The sequence below is a fragment of the Chroicocephalus ridibundus genome, chromosome 5, assembly GCF_963924245.1.
Source record: "Chroicocephalus ridibundus chromosome 5, bChrRid1.1, whole genome shotgun sequence".
NCBI classification, from domain to species: domain Eukaryota; kingdom Metazoa; phylum Chordata; class Aves; order Charadriiformes; family Laridae; genus Chroicocephalus; species Chroicocephalus ridibundus.
In genome coordinates this window covers 13,579,637-13,601,782 of record NC_086288.1, presented here as the reverse complement: position 1 = coordinate 13,601,782, position 22,146 = coordinate 13,579,637, and the positions used below count along the sequence as shown (strand labels likewise).

Sequence of the window (22,146 nt, the reverse complement as noted above, 5' to 3'; positions counted from 1 at the left end):
ATTTTTTGCCCAGCACATGCTTTTCTCCTATAAATAATAAACCAAGAATGAGGGGTTTTTTTTAAAGGTCACCATCTCCAGTAGTTCCATTTTAGCTTTCATCTGGTCTCCATCTTCTCTGCAGCACTGTCGTTCTTTTTTCACTGCAGAGACACTGAGGTGGAATGATGGAGAGCAGAATGGGCTGTAGCCCCTCTACAAGAAAGACTTTTTTGCAGTTGGTAGAGGAGCAACAGTATCTGCCACTCCCCATCATAATCCTGGTTGCATCCATCTCAGGCAACCTTTTAATAATAGGCTTAAATTGCAGAAAAGGAGGTTTAGCTGGGGAAAAAAAAAATAATGAGAAAAGCTGTCTTGTGACAACTATAGAAGAGAGCAGGCTACAGTATTATTAGGTGAAACTATAGAAACTCCCTCTCTGGAGGTTTTAAGAATGTTTTAGAACAGTCTTAAACATCCATCAGAAGTGGTTTATATATGCTGATTGTGTTTGGGGGCAGGAAATCAGCTGGAGATTTTTCAAAACCTCTTCCTGCCCCTTCTAGCTTGGTCAGAAATGACAACGTAAAACTACAGAACAAAGTCTCATCCAAGGACAGCATTTGATGGTGCTTCCCACTACCTTTCCCTCATGGAATAAAGACAGATAAGCAGCACGCACTCTGTCATCACACACAGGAGGGAAGAGGGACCAGGAGTGGATAAGAAGACAAAAGGCACATCGGTTCACTTTCTGATTAACTTAAAATTTTCAATGGAAGCAAACACTACCTTTGGCACCATTGAATTGGATTATAAGATCTTCAGGGCTCCAATGTGTCTGTTCAGCTCAACAACCCCTTAATCTTACCTATCGCCCCGCCAACACGCGCAATACAAAACATTCACAGCAATTACCACCACAACAGCTCATTCTTACCATACGGGAATAACAGTCACACGCTCTGGGATCCCTGAGCTTAAGTATAACATATGATCAACGACTACTACAGATGAAACTCCACTGTAGAGTATAACACAAAGAATATAGGTAAAGCCTTAGCCTGAAATGTCACTGTTTTCCTCAGTGTTGTCCCATTCACCGTCACAAACTTCCCAGAGGAATCCCTTCTTTGGGTGAAATGACAGCTCATCCTACCTGCGCTGTACAGCCCCGTGCTCGCCATAGGAGCAGTGTGCTGTGAACTCCTCTCTCCCTTTAGGCTGTAATTATTTCAGCATAACTCCACACACACCCCCTGCAGTGCTACTTCTTTGTTTAATTACTTTGCGAAGCCCTGGCTTACCACACAGATTTTCAATTAAATTAAACACAATAAAAACCTATTTCAAATTGTTCACTTATTGTGCTTGAATCACTTGCACTTAACAAAATGCTTTGATGGAGTCCTCACTTAACATTCCTTCTGTCTCAGTGACCTTGAAGTTACCGAACATCTGTTTCACCCTTACCTTGCACTGAAATATTTTAGACAGATGTAGCTATAAAAAGTCATTGACCTCAAAATTCAAGCCCTTAATTCAATTATTCCTATGAAACCTATAGTTTGTGCATAATTAAGTTAGAAAGAAACGTGGTCACATACTGATTTTTTTAACACTCCTGGCAGAAGGGAACTCTTATCAAGAGAGCTCCTACAAAAAGCCACAGTAACCTGGAGACTGGAAATTTGAATGTCAATTGAACTCCCTACCCCAAAGAAAGAAAAAGTCATCTGATCCTATTATTGTGCAAAACCGAAGGGGTCTCCTGTGTGCCTTTGATCATTTTGCATGTCTTAATTCCTTTTTTCGGTCCTTTTGTTTCTGATACGTGCACTGACCAAATTGAAAGGAACAATCTGTTACCAATTACTCAGGTCTACTCTGCACTCTCCTCCCAGCACAGCTGAATGTGAAAGTGTGCAAGGAGCATCGTCACCAGTGACCAGAGAGAACTGGAACCAAGCTTCTGGCGCTACAGGCACACGGCTCGAGAGTCCCATTCGCATCACGATTTGTACCCTCCCATTTCATAGAATCATCATAGAATGGTTCGGGTTAGAAGGAACCTTAAAGATGATCTAGTTCCAACCCCCCTGCCATGGGCGGGGGCACTTCCCACTAGAGCGGGTGCAGCCTCCCACACCAGCCCAGATACACCGTAAAGCTCCCGGTCTCAGGGTAGCCTCCCTTCTTCTGCTGGCTATTATTGTTTCTCCGTAGCCCTAAATGGTCCCTTTTACACTAATTGCAAAGTTAGCAAGGGTAGGATAAGCTGCTGGTAACAGACACGCATTTTCATCAAGCTGTACGCCCTGCTCCCAAAGTCATCAGTTGGGTTCCTGCTTCCTGAACCGCAAGCGCCTCGATAAATTTTATTGCTATGAAGGACAGAGTGGGACTAGGGAAGATGATCTCATGTTGCCTGTGCTCCACTCAAGAGAACTACATTTCTTCATGGCATCATACTTGGCAGTCAATTGCCTCCTAAAACAGAGGTAGAGCAAAGCACTTAAAATCAGGTAATCATTCTTCCATATCTCTGGCACGGGCTCACCATCTCTTAGGGACAGAAATTGCTTCCACAAAAGTAAAGAGAGTTCTGCCATTAATTAAAATGGCAACAGAATCAGCCTAGCAATAGATTTTCCCTGTCGTTAATAAAGCCTGCTATTTTTTTTACTACTGCATATGTTCACAAACACACATACCCAGGCAAAAAGTCATGCTGATGCCCTTGGCACTGGATGCACAGTCATTCTGTAATGATTCACATCAGACAATTACTTGTTCAGCATACAATTACTTTTTTGTCCTTTTTTTTGATTTTTTTTTTTTAATTTACATCATCTTTACCCTTTCCTAAACGATAAAATTGGCTACTTACTGATGCCAACAGCTGTAATAAGTTTAATCGCAAGTTCTGGGATTTCACACTGCATAAAGAAAGGTTCCAAAATATAGCGTCCAAATGCCAACGATATCACCGCTGTGGCAGCAGGGCTAGAGAGAAAACAACAACAAAAGTCATGAAATAAAGCTGCAATAGCGCACAGACAACATTCATACAGGATCATACTGTAACTTCACCGTCGCGGAACCGTGAACCGTACTTAATTGTGGTGCGGTGCCTGCTTGCAACTATGCTGCTGCGTACCATCATTTCTGAACGGAGCAGGAAACCAAGAGCAGTTTCGCTTCGCTCAGCGGTTCTGATCTTGACAGCATCACTTCTCGCCAGGATTGCTCTTACAACGGCCATGTTGTGAAGCAGCCGTAGACAGAAGGGGGAGGTATCGATACAAATCTTCATTCGCTCACTTGAAGTGCACGTGGCCAGAATTAGATTACGTGGGCAAAACCGTGAGAAAAAGTCGTTGAGGACCGAATGTTAGTGGCCAGGTGCATCTCACCCCTCAGAGACACAAGGAAATGAATTTCAATCAAGCTGAAATTCAGCTTTACTGAAAATAAGTATCCAAAACCTACCCAAAAGTCTGCTACTACAATCTCAGACAATGCAAAAAATGAATGAAAACAGGATTTCCTAAAATGCAAATAGAATTTGTTCCTTTTATTGACTAACAACTTTCTAGCACCGCAAGTGAGAGCAAAAATCCTTGAAGTACAGAAAGCACCTACCATGGAACAGAGAAATGCGAAGAAAGGTATGCAGTTGTTGCATTGACAAATCTGAAATGCGCATGATATTCATACAGCCGTTCTCTTTGAGACAAGCTAAATGTTTGCCAGAAGCCTTAGCACTGACACATTTAATGGCGAATTACCGTATGCCTCACATCAGACACCGTCAGCATATTACAGTTCCAGTGGTCTGTTCGGGTTGGGTTTGGGAGGACACTTTCACCCTTCCTAGGACAACTGGTGGCATCTGGGCTTCATCACGCACTCACACGCAATAAGGACAAAAGGGCATATGCTTCTGCCTCAAAGGATTTTTGAGTTAAACAAGAATCCAAGAAAATTTCTTGGGGAAAAAAAAAAAAAACTACGGCATTTAATAAAACAACACCTCACCCGGCAGAATTTTAATAAAAATATAGTTGCTAAAAACACTATGGACCAGTGTAAAAATTCTGCAGAGAAGTTGTTATCCTTCGTCGAACGATAAAGGAATTTTCCACAAGGGAGTTTCGCTTGTGAAACAAAACTCACTTTCTTAGCATTATGACTCAACCAAAACGTCACGCACTGTGTTGGACCAAACTGCAGAGCAGCAAAGAACAGAAGTATCTTCCTTGGAAAGTCTCTGCGTGGACATGTGAGGGCTGCTGCTTGTGCATCACCCACACATGAGGACCTGTTCCTTTTACTGGCCAACAACTGGCTTTGCAACATTTGCCTTTGCTCAGGGACCAAGTGTCCTCAGCGCTGGATTCACACAGGCATTTACTGACTTCACCTCAGTGCAATATCTCCAATTTACATAAGAAGATCACCAAGCTTCCGGCTTTGAAGCACTGCAGCCTGCCAAAAGTAGTTTGAAATGTCCTAGATCAGATGAAAGATCAGATCTTTGTAACTTTCCCAGACTTTTTTTTTCTCAGTCCCAGCTCCTTTTTCCAGAACTTGGATTTTTCATTCTCATTTTAAGAAAGGTCTTTTTAAAGAGTTCTCTTAAATGCTGCTATCCATACCAGTATATTTTTAAAAACATAGCTTCTAAATTATACCTCTAATAAATAGCTGTGTCTCTCGGATTCCTGTGTTTGGGGGAACATGCCCCATCCCTGGAGGTGCCCAAGGCCAGGCTGGATGGGGCTTTGAGCAGCCTGGTCTAGTGGGAGGTGTCCCTGCCCAGGGCAGGGGGTTGGAACTAGATGATCTTTAAGGTCCCTTCCAACCCGAACCATTCTGTGATTCTGTGATGTTGCTGGCAGTGTAGTGAAGCCATGGAGGAGAAAGTTGAAGGAATGGGGAATTGATTGCAGTCGATTCCTTTTGACTGCAGTCCTAAAGACAGATTGGCAGCCCCCTAACAACTGTCTGTTCAGGAGCGGACAGAAAGGGCATTGCCACCTTTTGTTGAAGGACAAGGAGCGCAGAAAGCTACCAGGAAAGGAGCAGGTATAGCGCCCCAGCACATACGGCAGGGGAGTGAGTCACTTGGCAGCACACTTTCACCCGACCTGTGTTTAGCAACCACCATCATTAAGCACTACAGGCAATGCGTTCGCACAGTCTGGCTTCATTTGTTTGAAAAACTACCTTTTTTTTTTTTTTTTTTTTTAAAAAAAAAAAAAAAAAGAGGCATGTAGTATACCCACAACCTGACTTTTGGGGAGGAAAAAAGTTCCTACTTGTCCTGGGCGAGGAGCAGTGCAGTGTAAGGCACATCTAAACAGCAGGTGATGCTGGCACCGTTTAATCAGAATGTGGGCGGAGTTTAAGTGTGTCCTAGACTGTAAAATAGTGGCTGAAAAGATATACAAGAACAGGAAATATTTATTTTGGTTGCGGCTGCTCCACCAGCCCGTGGGTGTGATAATCCTCCGATCTTCCAGAGGAAAAAACGGCTTAGCTGAGAAGTGTGTGTGCAACTTCATCTACCGAAAAAAAACCCAGATACGCATTAGGTCTCAACTTTTTTAATAGCAGCAGCCAATTAGTTTACCAACGCAGGAGTCAGATATAAAACTCTACACAGAGTTTCGGCAGCGCTGCCCTGATCATCACAAGTTATAACAAGCACACCTCCCTTGCTGCCTCTCAGATTTGATGATTAAAGGATCCACTGATGTTCCTTCCCATGCAAGATGATTATTTTCTGGGTGTGGGGCAGATCACGATGACTAAGAGTGTTTTCATGACACTCCTGAGACACTGTCATATGTAAAAAAAAAAATAAGTTTACAAGGAGAGGAGTTTATGAAGCCTGGTTTCTTGTGGGTATTTGTGCCTAGGTTAATAAGGTCCCCCTGCCTAGTAAGGTGCGGGTGAAGAGGGGGATTTCTAACACTGCTGTCTTTTGTTGATTCTATGATGTGCAATGACATAACTACGTTCACAGCACTGTGCTGCTCACCGTGAAAACATAGGTCTGTTTCCTCCGTCTGGTTTTCCTTTTTGGCAAAAAGTTACTACAGTTAAGACATCTGCTCTTTCACCACGTTTGATGGAAACTATGCAGTTAATTCAAAGGTTACGTATGGGTGGGGAGGATGGAAGGGACCGTCTGACATACACAATGATTTCCTCCGGAAACAAGATAAGGATTTATAGATTCATAATGACTCAGCACTGTCAGTGCTCAACTCAACAGTCTATGCTAGAACTTGTCAATATTATGTAAACATAGCTGTGATTTGAAACGGGGCTTGCACTTTTGTCACTAATTTGCTGATTGCGGAAGAGAGGGAAGAGGAGTGCTAACTAGCCTGAGGCAGGAATGCAGCATTCCTAAACTCATTTTGCATAAGTGAGTTGCCCTGTTCTACATGTAACAAGCTCTCCAGCCTCAGAAATACTGTAAAAAAAAAAATTAAAAAAATAAAAAATTCAAAGAGCCACATTTGTGTTTGATACAAAGATCCATTTACATTATGCAAATTTATTTTATATGATTCAACGATTTGGCACCTTCATATTGCAATTCACCTATACAATGTCATGGGCTGCATGAGTCACAGGCTTAGACACCAAGACAAGACTTTAGACATTTTAGATATATAAGGACTAGATGTTGCTTTATTTAGCCAGTCAGTGCTTTTCATAGTAAACAAGAGTTAAGTTCTCCAACGCCCCATAAAAAACAAAAAAAAGGGGACCTGAACTGACATATAAAGAATACATGGTGGCCCCAAATCTGAAAACTACTGGTCAGTAGCTTCACCAGGGATTATTTCTGTATCCACAAATAACAGCAACAGCACCAAAAGCTAGTGCCAAGACTGAGAAAATGTAAAGGTGACTTCCCTCTTCCACTATACTATAAATAGGCACGGGCATTAGAATTACTAGTGACAGTAATGGATACAGTAAGCTTAGCAAAATTAAAGCAGGTAGCTGAACTTGTGCCAGGAAGTTGTCTTCGAATCTTCCCCCCCTCCCCTCCCCTCCCCATACGCGCACATATGTCTTTTTGAATGTTTCAAGGCTGACAAGCAAAATAGCGTTGTTAAATTCTCTGAAGCAACCATACTAGAAGAACACAGCTCATTGATCGAGACATATTTGATTTGCCTTGCCCATCGTGTATTGGAGATTTTTTCTTTATGACTGGAAAGCGTATTGCCATCAGAAAAGAAACGCAGAAAAGCCACGATAGACTTACCGAATGATGAGCAATTCAACCCAGACTCTCACAAAAGCTGGTAATGGGCCAAAGGCCTCCAGGATATAGGTGTAGTGACCACCAGATTTCTTAATGCATGTTCCTAGTTCAGCATAGCAGAGGGCACCTGTGAGAATTAAAGTGTGGCATCACAAGAGATATCCAGAAACACCTTTCTAAACATTAATGAGCTAAACAACAGAGCTGCTGTGATACCACAGCTACTTTGGATATATTTTAATCATTTTTTTCAAGCAATTTTGCAAGTTTTAATGAATTCAGACAGACTTGCAGTTAACCAAACTGTATATATATCCTGTTACATTTACGTATAAAGCCACGGAACAACCTATTTACTATCAACACATTTCATTACTCATCTTGATCTCTTGAAGAGGGACAACAAAACGCTGTGTCATGCCAGCTATGCAGCTCCCCACCCAGCCTGACTGCACCGCCAAGTGAAAGCCTTCTGACACGTTTTCTTGTTATCAAATGATGATCAGCTCCTTTCAGCGCCAGAGATGCCTGGCTCAGCCTCTGAAGAAAAGACCTGTGGAACTGGGGAAACCGTATTCCCGCTCCTCAGCCACAGGCGAAGAAATCGACTGGCCAAAATTTGGAAGAAGGAGTTGCAGGTTAAGAATTTTCCTTAATAGCTCTCCCAACATCTTATATACAAAATTTAGGGGACGGCTTAGCCCTGGTTTTTCAACGCTGGTGCAGTGTTGTGTACTACTAATGCAATGAAAGCTCAGTTCATTTCTGCACTGCCTTAAACACAGACCACTTCATGTCTTCATAGCAGGAGGTTCACTTCATCCTTTGATGCATTTACACTGACTAAAATAAAACCCAGGTCATCTTCATATTGCTGCATCAGTTCATGCAGAAGTGGTCCAGGCCCCTTCGGAGCAAGTGCTAGTGGCAATCCCATCAAGGAGCAGCTCTCAGAGAGCTCCTCGAGGCTGCTGCTGGCACAAGGCGCTGCCTCTGCCATTACAGAGCAGGCAAGAACTATGAGGACCTGAGGCTTTAAGCAACCTGGTCTAGTGGGAGGTGTCCCTACCCATGGCAGCGGGGTTGGAACTAAGTGATCTTTAAGGTCCCTTCCAACCCAAACTGTTCTGTGATTCTGTGGCCTGCCTGAAGCCTTCTTCACCCATGCACCGTCTGCTACTGTTGCTCAATGAGCCATCACCCAGTCATAAAGCCAGTGGATTCTCAGCTCCACGGGTGGACCGCATCAGTGGAGAAGTGTCCCACCTCTGATAAATGTAGGCAGCCCTTTTAGAAGAGTCTGACAAGGCAGATGCAAACAGTAATAAAATTTGTAAACACCGCATCACATAGAGTTAAGATCAGCATCATATATGAACTCAATTTCGGCTCTGTTCTCCACATGCTTTTATGCTGCAGCACTTTAAGATGAAAACTACAGTTGTCAAAACCACATAACATGTACACATTATGACAAATTCAATCCTTGTTCATCGACTTTGTTTGGGGCTTTGCAAGAATGTGGCAGCTTTTATCTGCTGTTCTTCATCTTACCTGAAAATATACTTAAAGGAATTCTTACAGCCACACTAAAAAAACGAAAGCTATGGATGGGTTTTCTCTTGGCAACCTCTTCTGTTGAGGTTCAGGGTGAAATGAAATTGTGTTTTGATACATGTTATACACACAGCTGCAGCAAGACCTTAAGTGGTCCTTGCATGTGATTCTACTATATGAAAAAAAATATGAAAAAATAACTGTAGCAGGTCCAATAAGAGAAAGAGATAGTATCTTTTGCTGGGACAAATCGCACAGTTCTTCATACCCTGAGATCTGGAAAATGGCCTAGAAAAATCCATCTGATAAGAGTTTGGGGTTGGTTTTTTTGTTTTGGTGGGGTTTTTTGTACAGACTTCACTTCATAGCCAGAAAATTACTGCTATTAAAATTAAAGCCAAAAATGCAATGCTTAAGCAAATTCTGCTTTGACTAAATCAAGAGCAAGGTCTTCTGACAGGGTTACAAACTGTATCTGTGGCCTTTCTTTATAGGGGAATTTTGGTTACAGGCAGGACCTTCCACATTTGTACAACAGATCACGCTGCACGTTGTACCAACACACTTAACATTTGACCAAAATGGGTCCTTACTCGCTTGCACCGTCTGTTTGACTTGGGTGGGCTTAGCCTTGTAAACAGCCCATGTTTCTTTTAAGCTCAGAGCCAGTTTACACAGGGTGGCATTTGCATGTTCCACCTATTAAGCAGACACGTGTTAGTCCGTGTTTGTCCTCTTTACCTCCTGCCAGAAAACAAGTCGTTTCTGTTTTAAATAAAGCCAATATTCATGTTAGTTCTTCAGCTTCTTTGAGATTAACTCATTAAGTATGTCAATGGACCCTCTGTCCCGCTGAGGCCAGAGTGGGGTTTTCCACTCTGAACGGGGGTTTTGTGTACAGAACAAATAAACTGGCATTCTTCAGAATTTAATACTCTTCAAAAATACATAAAATGAGTAAAAAAACTGTCGTGATAGGCAGGCCAGCAATAAAACTCGCATTACAAATTTGTTTCCATCACACTGCTTTTTGCAGCGCAGTCTTTCAAAGCAGTATCATGAGCGAGGAACGAAGTAAAGAGCAGTAATACGAGACTGGGGAGAAGGGTTATTAGTGTTATTTCCTTGCTCCCTTTTGTGCCAATACAGCTTATGTCCGGTAGGAATTATTCCTCTCAGACCTTGCTCCAGCCTCTAGGGAACTAAGTCGAGTTGTCTAAACATTTCGCCGGTGTTCGAGGGGAGCGACCCACATCCCCGGCTGCCGGGGGCCTTACAAGCAAACCGTAAACTACCTCTAACAGCCAGAAGAAAAACACTATACATACAGCACGTTGTATGGCATGAAATGGACGTTTACTTTCCCCTTTAGGGACCCGTAAGAAACAATAATTTATGCTTCTGATCTTTACGGGGCAGGCGCCGGGGGGACAGGAGCTGCATACCTCTGTGCCCTCCACGCAACCTATCACGCAGCAAAAACCTTCTGTAGCCCTATTGGTCCTCGAGCTCCGCACTCTGCCACACTATCCAATGGCAAAATCAGGCAAACGACAGCAATAATCCACCGACCGCCCCTCTGGACCAATTAGAAACTTTTAAGGGACTTACCGAAGAGCGAGAGGATACCACACACTGTCCAGACAGTCAAGGACATGCCCACGCTGCCAGTGTTCTTCAGGATGCCTTTGGGAGAGATGAAGATGCCAGCTCCGATGATAGTGCCAATTATGATGGATATGCCCCTCAAAAGCGTCACTTTCTTCTTCAGCACAACTTTTCCCTCCTGGGCTGGCTGTCCGCTGTCCATAGAGGGCAACCTGCCATTAGTTTGCCCCTGCAAGTAGTTTCCATTAGAGACGGTGGTTACAGCAGCTTTCCTAAACATGCTCCGGTGCCACCAGCACACCGACGGCAAGCAGAGGCAAAAAAAGTTTGCAGCAGAAACTCAGGGTGGTTTTTTTTTTCTTCTTCCTCTCTGCGTAGCCAACTACTTAGTCTCTTCCTCTGCCCTCTCTTATCTTTCCAGCTGCTCCTCCGCACAGGTAGCGAGCTCCTAGAGCGTACTGGAGCCTTCCCTGCGATCTGAGCAGTGCTGGGGAACACCTGCGCTTTCACACTGCGAGCTGGTACTGCCCTATCATTGGAAAGTAGCTCAGCTTCCGCGTGGACTTGTATTTAAGCTCTTGTCATACCAAGTTACTCCAGCTGAATGATGATGCAAATTCTCCAGGTTTGCATCAGCCATTTGAGAAACCTCTGGCATTACTCAGCATTTCTTCTTTTTTTTTTTTTTTTTCCCCTTTTTTAATGGTAGGGCATGTTGCACAACTGACCTGAGGGTGGTGGGAAGAACAAAGCACTCGCAAGCAAACCGAGCCAATCAAGCTAAGCACATCACCCTCGACACCCCGAGACACACTCCCAAATTTTTTTAAAGCAAGCCAGAGCCAGGAACAAAGCCTGCCTAAACACAAAGCTCGTCAGAGCGCAAGGGGAAAAGAAATCAAACAGGATACGTCATCCCTGGGTCTAATCCAATTTCTTTCTCGAAAAAACACCTCTTAACGAAAGTTAAGTTTGCGGGGCTTAACTTCTTGTGTCGCAGTAGATCAGCCTCTCTCACATCTATGTTACTTACCTGGAAATCTCTATAGGGACCTGCACCCACCCAAAGAACACACACTACCCCCTTGTTGCCCCGAGTTGCCTAGCAACACACCCAAATCAGCCTAACGAAAACCCAGGGTTATTTCCACAGCACAGTAATTTTCACACATGCAGCGTGTTTCGGGGATGTCGGTAAGCAGCGCCGCAACAACACTTCCCCTTAAGAAGTACTATTAACGTTTATGGCCACCTGGTGTGGGTGATCTGGCAGGAGGAGGACAACACCCCAGAGCACGGGATCTCCAGCGGCTCAAGGATGAGAAAGGGGATTTTGTGTTATCATAGAGCTTCCCTGACCAGATAAACAGGCAATTAGATGCGTAAATACCTCTGTTTCACAACCCGATCATTCAAAATTCAAACCCGAGAAATGAAACTGTTAAAAAGAGGAGTATTCTCATAAAACAGAGCAAGAATCAATAGCCTTCAAGCACTTGTAACCTAATCGAGGGACAGCCTGTGCAACATATGCCAAAGGGGAAAAATCCTTCGTAGCATAAGTATTGCAGCTGCTCGTGGCTTCAGATTAGATCAGTGCAAAGAGAAACGATTACTGCAGTTACTGCTCTTATAGTTACTACTTAATTAGGACCTAGGATTGAGGGGAAAAAGAAAAAAAGATAGCAGTTACAACATTTTATCATTTGAAAAGCGGGCGCTGAGCTCAGGGCACTGCTGTGCTTTCAAATTTATGTGAGAAAGAGGAGGTCCTCCAGTATCAACACACTGCAGCTGCAAAACTTCAGTATTTTTAAAGCCTTGTTATTTTCAGTTATAACTCGCCTGTGATAATTTGCACTGAGATAAAAGAAAGCATAAAAAAAAAAGCTTATCTGGCTTAAGTGCACGCAGGTAAGAACCAAAGTGACTGCAGCTTTTGGCTGCACGCTGGTAGCGCTTGCCTATTTTCTGAACGCATCCTACTTCTCCCTCCATCCGCTGCTGCGCGCAGCTCAGACTCCCCTTGTCACTGCACCCTGTGCCCGACCTTTCAGGGAAGCCACTGCCCCCCCAGCCCGTGCCACAGGTGACTGCACAGACCGACGGCGGGCAGGACCTCCGCTGGTCACCGCGCAGTCCAAAGCGAGCCCATTTTCACAGCACCGGTTACGCGCAAAGCCACGAGTAGGTGCTGTGCTACGCAGAATTGTTTTCCTCCGATGTAGAGTTCATACGCTGTCCCCCAATAAGACTATAACTGCCTGAAGTAAGCAACCAGATCAAATCAAACCAGGAAAAAGCGTTAACCACACAACTGGGTTGGGCTGATGACCTTTATTTTAATTTTCAAAGGCTGTTTAATGAAGAAACACATGACATCTTAAAGCATCTAATACTTTAAGGTAATCATTCTTAACTAGTGCTTATCCTTCATTTGCACAGGAAGATGGTTCCAAGATCAAACCGAAAGCTCAATAACCTCCCAGACAATCCCGAGGCAGCTGTCTGCATTCAGTAAAAACACCGGACTTCAAATTTCATTTGACCGCTAGCCAGAAGGACGCATGTTTGCCCGTTGGACATAGCTATTAACGCTCTCCCACGCAGGGAAAAGGGTGCTTGCTTTTTCTGTGGTATAGGGATAACACATGTGCAAAGCTTAGGACCACGTGAACGTCCCCATGAAATTCCTAAGGTGGGAATTAAAAGGAAGGCTGGATGCAGAAAACTCCTTTTCCTAAATACTGGCAGCTTGCTAGTGATCATGCTATTTGTAGCCTTCCCAGTGAGTACTGTTGCTACACCGCTTCTCAATGCTACCCACTAAAAATAAACAAAAAAATAAGAGCACTCTTTCTCCTTCGAGTTCAAGCCTCACTTCCAACTATCAGTTCTACCCAGGATAGGGAATACTTATTTGGTGTTTGGGGACTATTTGTTATATTTTGGAAATTTGACGAGAATTCTCTATCACCCAGTCTCGAGGAGGGCACAAAGCTGGAAAAGGCCCATTACTGCCCGCTGCCCCCCATTATACAGTACACTCACAAAATCTGTTCCAATTATTTGTAGTCCACCAGCCCTTTTTGTTTGAATTATTCATCACAGAGCAAAGACCGTGGTATCGCTATGCAACTGCAACACATGATGCTCAACGTCTTTCCAGAGAGCTTTTCCGAAAGTGCAGTGCTTAACCTGCCCAACACTAAGAACAGCCCTGTTCTTCCATAAAAATCCACTCTGAAAACAGAACAAAAAGGTATAAGGTGCAATTTTCTTTAGACTGATGAAATTATTCAAAGCAATGTTTCTAAAAATGATGCTTTCAAAATAAAGCTCCAGCCTATAATGGCAGCTGGCATCGTACGTAGCCTTTTATTGTTTCTCTCTGGTTGTTTTTTTTCCCCCCCAATTCATAGACATTTTCCCTTGAACAAACGTTGTAAAGCATAACCGAGATCATCACTGTGAAATGGTTTGCTTTTGAATCTCACCATCAGCCCTGAACTACCTATCTAATGTCTGCTCGAAACAGAAATCCTTACTGGCAGAGCCCCCAAGTCCTCCTACACCTACACCCTGCAAAAAGCCAGCCACCATGCCGGGTGCCTGCTGCCATCGGTGGGCTCTGGTCACCAGGACCAACCGCGCTGCTGGGACCTTTCGGTGTGTATAACGTAACCTTTCTGCCAGCTGCGCCGCACTGCTCCAGCAAATTAAATACTTGAGCATCACGGGGAAAAACAATACTACAGCGTTTCACAGGATGAACGCGCCTGATACAGGAGCACCCCCATTTTTCACACCAGTAGAGCTTGTGCCATATTCCCAGACACAGCTGTACCTCCAATTCCAAAGAAGCTACAATTTTGATATTTCCCCTGGGGAATGCTACAAAACACACACACACAGAGCATTCCCCTTTACGGGAACACTACAACGCACACACAGCAAAATGAAGGACCTAACATTCAAGCCTGGACTTGAGTTTCCACTTCTCAAGCCCACAAAATCTGCTTATTTTCTAGGTGTAGCGAGCATACCTCGTCAATCCTTCCGGGCATGTGTATATCAGCATATTGCATCGAGCAAATCCAGAGAGTCACAAGCCAAACCTCCAGGCCACACATTGTACACTGACTAGAGACACGGGAATCAAAAAGGAAGTATATCAAGACTGAAGAGGCGAGGAAAGCCCCAAAGTCTTTCGTGTGGGTGGCGTGGCATGAAAAAGTTGTTTAGAAAACCGAGCTGAGTCTTCTCTGTATAATGCCAAGCTGTTTGTGAGCCTCAGAAAGCAGCCCTGTAGGAAGGCGGTAGTCTGGTTTCAAATGTCAAAGGAAGGCAAAATACCTAAAAGTATTTGTTTCATGTAGATAATCTAGTATTGAAAAGTTTCGACTGGGGATTTTCCGCTCCTTTTGTAGTGTTGAGAAATACTTTGATAGCATTGAGGGGAAAAAAATAATCTAAAGTAATTTCAAAACTAAGGTGTCATTGCCAATTAAGTGAGAATAGTATCATCACAAAGCATACAAAAATCTCAGTAGATTGGGATGGGTTTTTAAGTTATAATGCAAAACTAGAACTGTGAGAAGACAAAAACAATTTGTTATTGCCTCTACTACAGGTCAAAGCTAAAAATGGAATTACTGAGAATGTTGGGGGGAGTGTTATTTTGAAGTCAGAGACTCACAAATTACTTGCTTAATTATTTTGCATTCCACTTTGTGCCGGATACAAAGAAGATATTTAGAAGAAAAACAATATGAGAAGGAATGAAACACGCATGCAGCTCAGAGGATTAAAAAATAAGACAAAATCCTATAAGAAATCCAAGAGCAATTCAAATGTTATTTCTTGTATTTTCAGCGAAAAGCTTCCAACAAAATGCCTATGCAGCCAGCAAATAGAAGTCTGGTTCCAAGACGACTGCAGACAACGATAGCATTTTAGAAGGCAAATACTTCTGAAAGTTTCCTTGTCTCCAATTTGCTGATAGCTGCCAGTCAACTTTCAGCTGGAAAAGAAAAAAAAAAAAAGGGGGGGGGGAATTCCAGAAATGCCTCCTATTTTTCTCACTATTAAAGCTTTATTCCAAGAAGCATGATGATTTCGGATGACAGTTTGACACTTTAATGATTTATTTTTATTTTTTTTTAAAGCAGACAAGAATCATTAGCACCTGCTACCAAGCAAGAAAGCTCCACATGAGAGAAAGCCAATTCTTACTGAAGACCTGTGTATCTGAAAACGTTACTGTGTTTTACACCATCTTATTTTTCATGTTCAGGATACATGCAGTTAGAACCTAAGCAATGCTGTACATAAATATTATTCTTGAGTTTTCTGTGTTTGCGTTTCTCATCATCAGAACAAGACAAAAATTTTCAGAGTCCCTATGTTATCGTTCCTCAGCTTTTAGATGCAAACATTGAATACCCCACAGCTTTCAAGAAATCAAGACCTCGGGGTAAATTTCTGTCAAAACTGCCTGTGCCAGATACCTGGCACAATGGTGAGATTGCTGTCGGCTTCAGGGAGTCGGGATTTTACTTGAGCTGTCTAAGGCTAGGCTGGGCATGTGAACAGAATTAATCAGTACTTCTGAAAAAAAAAAAATAGGATTTCTAAAAAAAAAATAATAAAAAAATCAAGATAGAGACAGACAGCACAGCGAACATTTTTTCCTAGCTTATTCTCCATTTTCCTGATGAGAATTCTTCACACTAGATAAAAAGCTTATAACGTGAAGAAATAATACAACTACCTAGATTATCAAATTTAGGCTTGGCTGTTTAATTACTCCCTGTTTGCTTTTATTGTATTTTTCATACAGTTTATACAGTATCATGTATACAAGAAACAGGATCCTGGGGCATTTGTCGACTCCTCTACTTGGCCAGGCCCTGCACTTTACGTGAATCATGTTTTTCTGCTATGAAACAAATCATTCTTTTTTTAAAAGGGCTAATGATACTTATCCCAAATCACAGGTGTGACGGACAGATTCAGCCAATGAATTTTGTTACCAACATAATCTTTCCAAAATCTTGGAAAGGGGAATGTCACAAATTTAAGCAAAGTTTTAATTTACCGACCACTCTATGTGGAAATCTTTCAGATCACTTGTCTTAATCTGAACTCCAGTTCCTTACTCTCACCTGTAACAGAAGGTCACCCTTCTTTTCTGGCAGGTTTAGCAAGCTCATTCCCCTCCAGTAGCATACAACTTAGGCTAGATGGAGCATACATTCAAAGTTATTTGATTTTTTCTGAAGCAGAAAACTACGCTCTTACCCAAGAATAATTGTAATGGGATTTTTATTTCCCTTTTCATTCCTCTCTCAATTGCCAGCCGCAGCAATAGCTGCATCTATGGATTTCTCTTTTGGTTCATTCTATGTAGCTTTTTGTCTGGAGACCAAAACAAGTCTTGGCTGCGGCCTCTTGCAGGTCACGAACGCAATAAGGTCAGGCTCCAGTCAATAAACTGCCAGGTGGTTAGGGCTTCTTTAGCATCAGCAGCAACGGTACAGCACGTGCATCGAGAGAGACGGACGGAAGAGTCTCAATCAAGGGTTGAAGCGGTGACAGAGTTTACCACAAGAAGGGATTAAACTGCAGAAAACCAAAAGCACATGTGTGCAGAAATGCTTCGCTGGTGATTGATGGTCAATCATTCACGCTGTCATCGTAAATTAGCATTGAAATGCGGTCTATGGATCCTACAGGGAATCATTTTATTGGCATCTAAATGCGCATACTATGTCTTCTTGAAGTATTAAAAACTCCATCAGAAAGAGCACTCGTTTGGAGCACTGCCAAGGCGCTTCAGCAGTTTGTGCTAGTGCAGCTCCATATATTATTCCCGCATTTCAATAGAAAGAAGGATCTTAGTGCTGAGCTCAGCCTCTGTTTCCTCTTTGAAAGCGAAGTTCCTCTTTTCGACACTCACAATATATTCTTCAGAGACACTGCCTATTCAAGCTTCGTAATTTTATCATGTTTTGTAATACTAGTAAGGAGATTATGAAGCCAATGTAAAGCAGACACACGCATTGTGTGGGCATGAGAAGGGGATCTCTCTCTTGTCTACCCCAGACTTTAACATTTTGTGTGAATCAGTTACCATGTCAGAAATCTGCCCGCTCCCTCCTCACCGCATCTGCAGGGAGGTTACAGGTTATCCAGAGCCTTAAAAGTCTCCAGGACAACAAAAAGTAGTGACATGGATTTCTAACTTCATTTCAAATTCATGCTTCACGTATAAGCTTACAAACGACCAACAGCTCAACCCCCTCCCGTGTACCAAATTCTAGCCTTTTTCCATCCCTCCCACATTTAATCTAGTCCAAAGACTAAAACAGAAAGCTCTTCTACCAAATGCCCCCACTTCTATCATAGGCTCTTTTACATCAAATCAGACACTAATTTCAGCGGTTTTTCTTCTTTGTTAGTATCTTGTTTGCACTTCAAGGAGGAGAGTTGAGAGGACTCTATAACAGAACCCTTTGAGGACTTTTGCCTTAAAAAAAAAAAAAATTGATATAAGCAATACTGCTTTTCCAGAGGGTCCAGAATGCTTGCCACAGAGAGGGGTTCAATGGGACAAGAGATTCCTGCTCCTCTCCTGCATACGTTCCACTGAAATTTGGAGCCAATCCATAGAGTAGAAAATGTATATAGTCAGCTGTCTCTACAGCAAAAGCAAATCCTGCCCAGTGCATAACCTGTCACACACAGAGGGGACCTTCCCCTTAAGTATACAATCCTGAGTATATAAACATCTCCATTACAGGGTACCCCGTCAGCTTTATGGGCCAAAGTACAAACTGTACTCGAGTAAAAACAGTACATGAAGTTAACTATCGTCATTTTCCAGTAGCACAATATCTCCCTGTAAAAGGTACTCCTCCTGCAGACAGAAGGCTCAAAGAGGGACTACAGAAAGGTGCTGCACCGTAAGTCATGTGAACGCTTACCAGAGAATAGGTCCAAGTGCCACAGAAATTTAAGTCAGGGGGCTCCCTGTATCGATTCCTATTCAAGTTACACAATGCAAGCTTTTACTTATTCTTAATTGAAACAAAAAATTGGAATAAATGTTTATTTGGAGAGGCATATAGTCTAAGCAGAGAGATGATGCTTATCGTCTGGGTATATTTTTTTATTAATAATTAACTAACTTCCATTTATTAAACCCTTTCAGAGAAACTAGGGAAAATACCCCAATTCAGTTTTCTGAAAACAACATAGATTTAAAGGGACTTCCTCAGACATGACAGTAATGAGTTTGGTACTTGAGGGATATCTTGCCATTAGATATTGCTTTATTTTCATTTTTCATCTTTATTTCTCACCTTTTCTCTCACTAAAAGCACACTTTCTAAATTCTGAGCTAAAGTAGGAATCATTCAGAATTTCCTCTTATTTTTCCATATTTTTCCATGCCCCTTTCCAGGGGGCAATGAACTCCCATGTCTCAGTGAATCTCGATGAATAACGTAGAACTCACTCTTTGATCCAGGTACCAGATAGTTTGGGTAAACCTACACTAAGCAAAGCAGTTTAATCCAGAGATTTTTATTCTTCTGCTATGGGAATGGCTTCATTGCTCCTTTTATCATCAAGGAACAACAGAAGAGGCACTAACAGTCAAAGTACCAAAAAGTACCAACAGATCCTGTAGCCAGAGTAGAGAGTTTTTTGATGGGCTCTCCTCTTCGTACGGACAGCCTTGCTAATCTTCACAGAATGGAGGATATCACCATGAAGCACAGTGCAAAGGACTGAAAGGTCAATGTAGTAAAGAATTTTATTTTACAGAATGTATTTCACATTATATTTCTAATATTGCTTCTCCTGACAAAAGCTATTCTGAACGCACTGGGGGACAAAATAGAAATTTATCCTCCTGACAATTACTCTGTCAGAGAACTGGAAATGAGAAATGATGCTGTGAGCCACTGTCCGTCTTCCAAACTCTCCCTTCATCTCCCCATGAAGGGTACAAAGTCCAGTTTTCCTGGAACGGTTCCTGTTCCTCTTGTCTTCTGCATGGCACGCACGTGCAACCATGTATTTTGGAACTTCTGCATCAATACAGCGGAGCCACAGTGACAGATGGCTTTCCCCAAGATTTGGGAGAGCTTTTTAATTTCATCTAGTGAACTTACCCCACCCTAACATTATCTACCCACATATACGAAATCTACCTCTATAAGCTTCAGGATCTCCTAATAAGCGAATTCATCTTGTTCAATCTGAAAATGAAGTAATCTTCCCACTCCAAGCAGTGCAATGTATTATCTGCTTGGTCCGTACATTTTCTTTTGATTTAAACAAACAATACAAATGCCATTTTCAATCACTTAGGCTAAAGATTGAAGCTAAAACTCCTCACCTCACATACACCAGGGGCAGAACTTCTCCCATAACCTCTTATGCTACACTGAGCATAATAAATTCATATAACATGAAATCACAATATGCCAATATGTCTTGTCAAAGAAAGCTGCAACTCCTTGGGGTAAAAGACCCATACATTTTTATTTTCTCTCGCATGGCCTTGCATTTGCTTCCTCTTCTCCAATTCTGATAATCACTGACTTGGGAGGGTGGAGAGCAGAGAGAAAGGTGGGGAGAAAAGCCAGGAATTGTGTCAACCTCTGATTTGAAAAAGTTGTTTTCTTCTCTATTTTGGCAGTAAATTTTTGCATTAGCTTTCTTGCATTCCATAACCGTAGCTATCACTGACTTGGTTTGTAAGGGGAAATTGTCAGAGTATGCAAAAGTAATTCCAAAGCTAAAAAGCAGGAGTGATTCAGCCTCTATATTCTGGATTCTCATATGTCTGTTGGCAGTTTCTGTAATTGAAGCAGCAGATTCAAAACTCAGCACCACAAAATACATAATGAGGTGTAACAGTACAAAAGTTTACTGGGTTAAAAGGAAACCTGCAACTATTTTGTTCAGCATATAAAGCCTGAAAGTAAAAAATAAAAAAATAAAAATCTGGGAACAAAATCAAATATGCATCGGTTCGTTTTTTCCTTGAAAATAAAATGTCCAGGTGCTTAGCTATCACCCAGAAAGTGAACATTTTGGCACACCAGGGAGTACGCAAGCATGAATGAAGGGACTATCATCTCCTTTCTCTGCAACCGGTTGACAGGCTACTCCCTGTGTGTATTTTAGCAGGGCCTAGGAATTGCCCTTGTCCCTATTCAGATATGAAAAGAGCTAGCCATACCCGAGGCGTTGCTCTCAGGACTGCAAGAGAGAAAGAGCAGCCAAAATGGCAGGCAGGTACCAGCCCCACTCCAGCACGATCAGCACAGAATTAAAAAAATCCCTCTATTTCAGTGGCCACCTTGTAGCGTAGCCTATCAACTTCAGGTTCAGAATCTGCCCCTACGTAGACTTTGACCTATTGGCAACATCTATCAAGTTAAGAAACGGATGCTTCTTTCCTCTAGAGAAGACAGATGTGCAATTTAAACCTCTTGGTAACCAAAATCTCTTTCCTACCTAGCTGCCAGTCAGCTTTGCACAGTAACCTGATAACATGAAGTGCAGTACAACATCTCTGGTATTTAAAAATTAAGATGCTGGTTACATTTATGCTCAGTACTTAACTTTATCTGCATGGCTTTTCTGCTTCCATACTCCTCTTCTGATTTGAAATTACAGAAATTTATCTGCATTCAGGGCTCCTCAATATATTCCTTTTGGTTCTTTTTCTGTTCATCAGAAGGATATTTGCATCTTCTAGAATCTGACAGCATCCTGAAGAGCAAAACATTATAAACAGATTACAAGCAGTGTGCATTCAAATAAATTACATGTTTAAATGTGTCAGTTAAATTATAATGCTCAATTAGACAGCTAATTATGTTGAAAATGCAGTTGTGTGCATAAATTGATGGCCACTCCCCCAGCCTGCCTGGCTGCTTCCATTCATGTGTTGTCCCTTTAAAGTTTTGTCTTTCAAATGTCACCTGGTGTGAGGTTTATCTAAGTGCGGTTATACACTGCTTTACTGTTCCTTCATTTTAAAAAAATTATTTCAAATACAATTCAACATTCACACTGAGTTTTACTACCTGCCATCAGAATTTTAGTGGCAGTAGGATTTGTGGACCAGATTCCCAGGCTTCTCGGGGTCCCATCCCCAAAGGGCTTTCCCTCTGCTTATGTCGTCTCAGTTTCCAGGATGCTTTTTAATCATTCTCACTGTATCATTTTACAAGGAAAAAAAATACCTTTGAAATTAACATGCACATGTGAATTTTACAGATGACCTTTTGAGTTAACAAAGAAGCTGTGTATGAAACCATAACTGACACATTTATATTTATAAAACGCGGTATTAAGATTTCCATTGCACTCATTAATACTAGCTAGGACCTGGAAACCAAGTAGGAAGAAGAGTCTGTCAGCATCAATTAATCAAAATTTGATTTAAGGATAATACCTTGGTATGGTAAAATACATCCTCACACATATTCGTGATATCTCATCCCACAATCATCATGCAAAATACAGCTTTTCAGATATATTCTCCATGTTTCACCCTTCATTCCATTTCTATAGATTTACAACATTTATTGGCAACAAATCTAACCGAAGCATTTATACACAGCAAATCCAAGCTCTCATAATTGATGAGATCTGTGAAGAGCCGAATGACTTGT

The 22,146-nt window shown here is 42.2% G+C and overlaps 1 protein-coding gene across 1 annotated transcript in view; it reads right to left on the bottom strand.

Annotated features, from left to right (window-relative positions):
- Positions 1-10,724, bottom strand: part of SLC7A11 (solute carrier family 7 member 11) — a 62,950-nt gene extending 52,226 nt beyond the window's left edge. Inside the window, exons 1-3 of the mRNA XM_063336858.1 lie at positions 10,448-10,724; positions 7,280-7,406; positions 2,873-2,988 (exon numbers count right to left, since the gene is read on the bottom strand). Coding sequence (XP_063192928.1) covers positions 2,873-2,988; positions 7,280-7,406; positions 10,448-10,724 — 520 coding nt within the window. The remainder of the gene's footprint in view (positions 1-2,872; positions 2,989-7,279; positions 7,407-10,447) is intronic.
- Between the last annotated feature and the right edge of the window lie 11,422 nt (positions 10,725-22,146).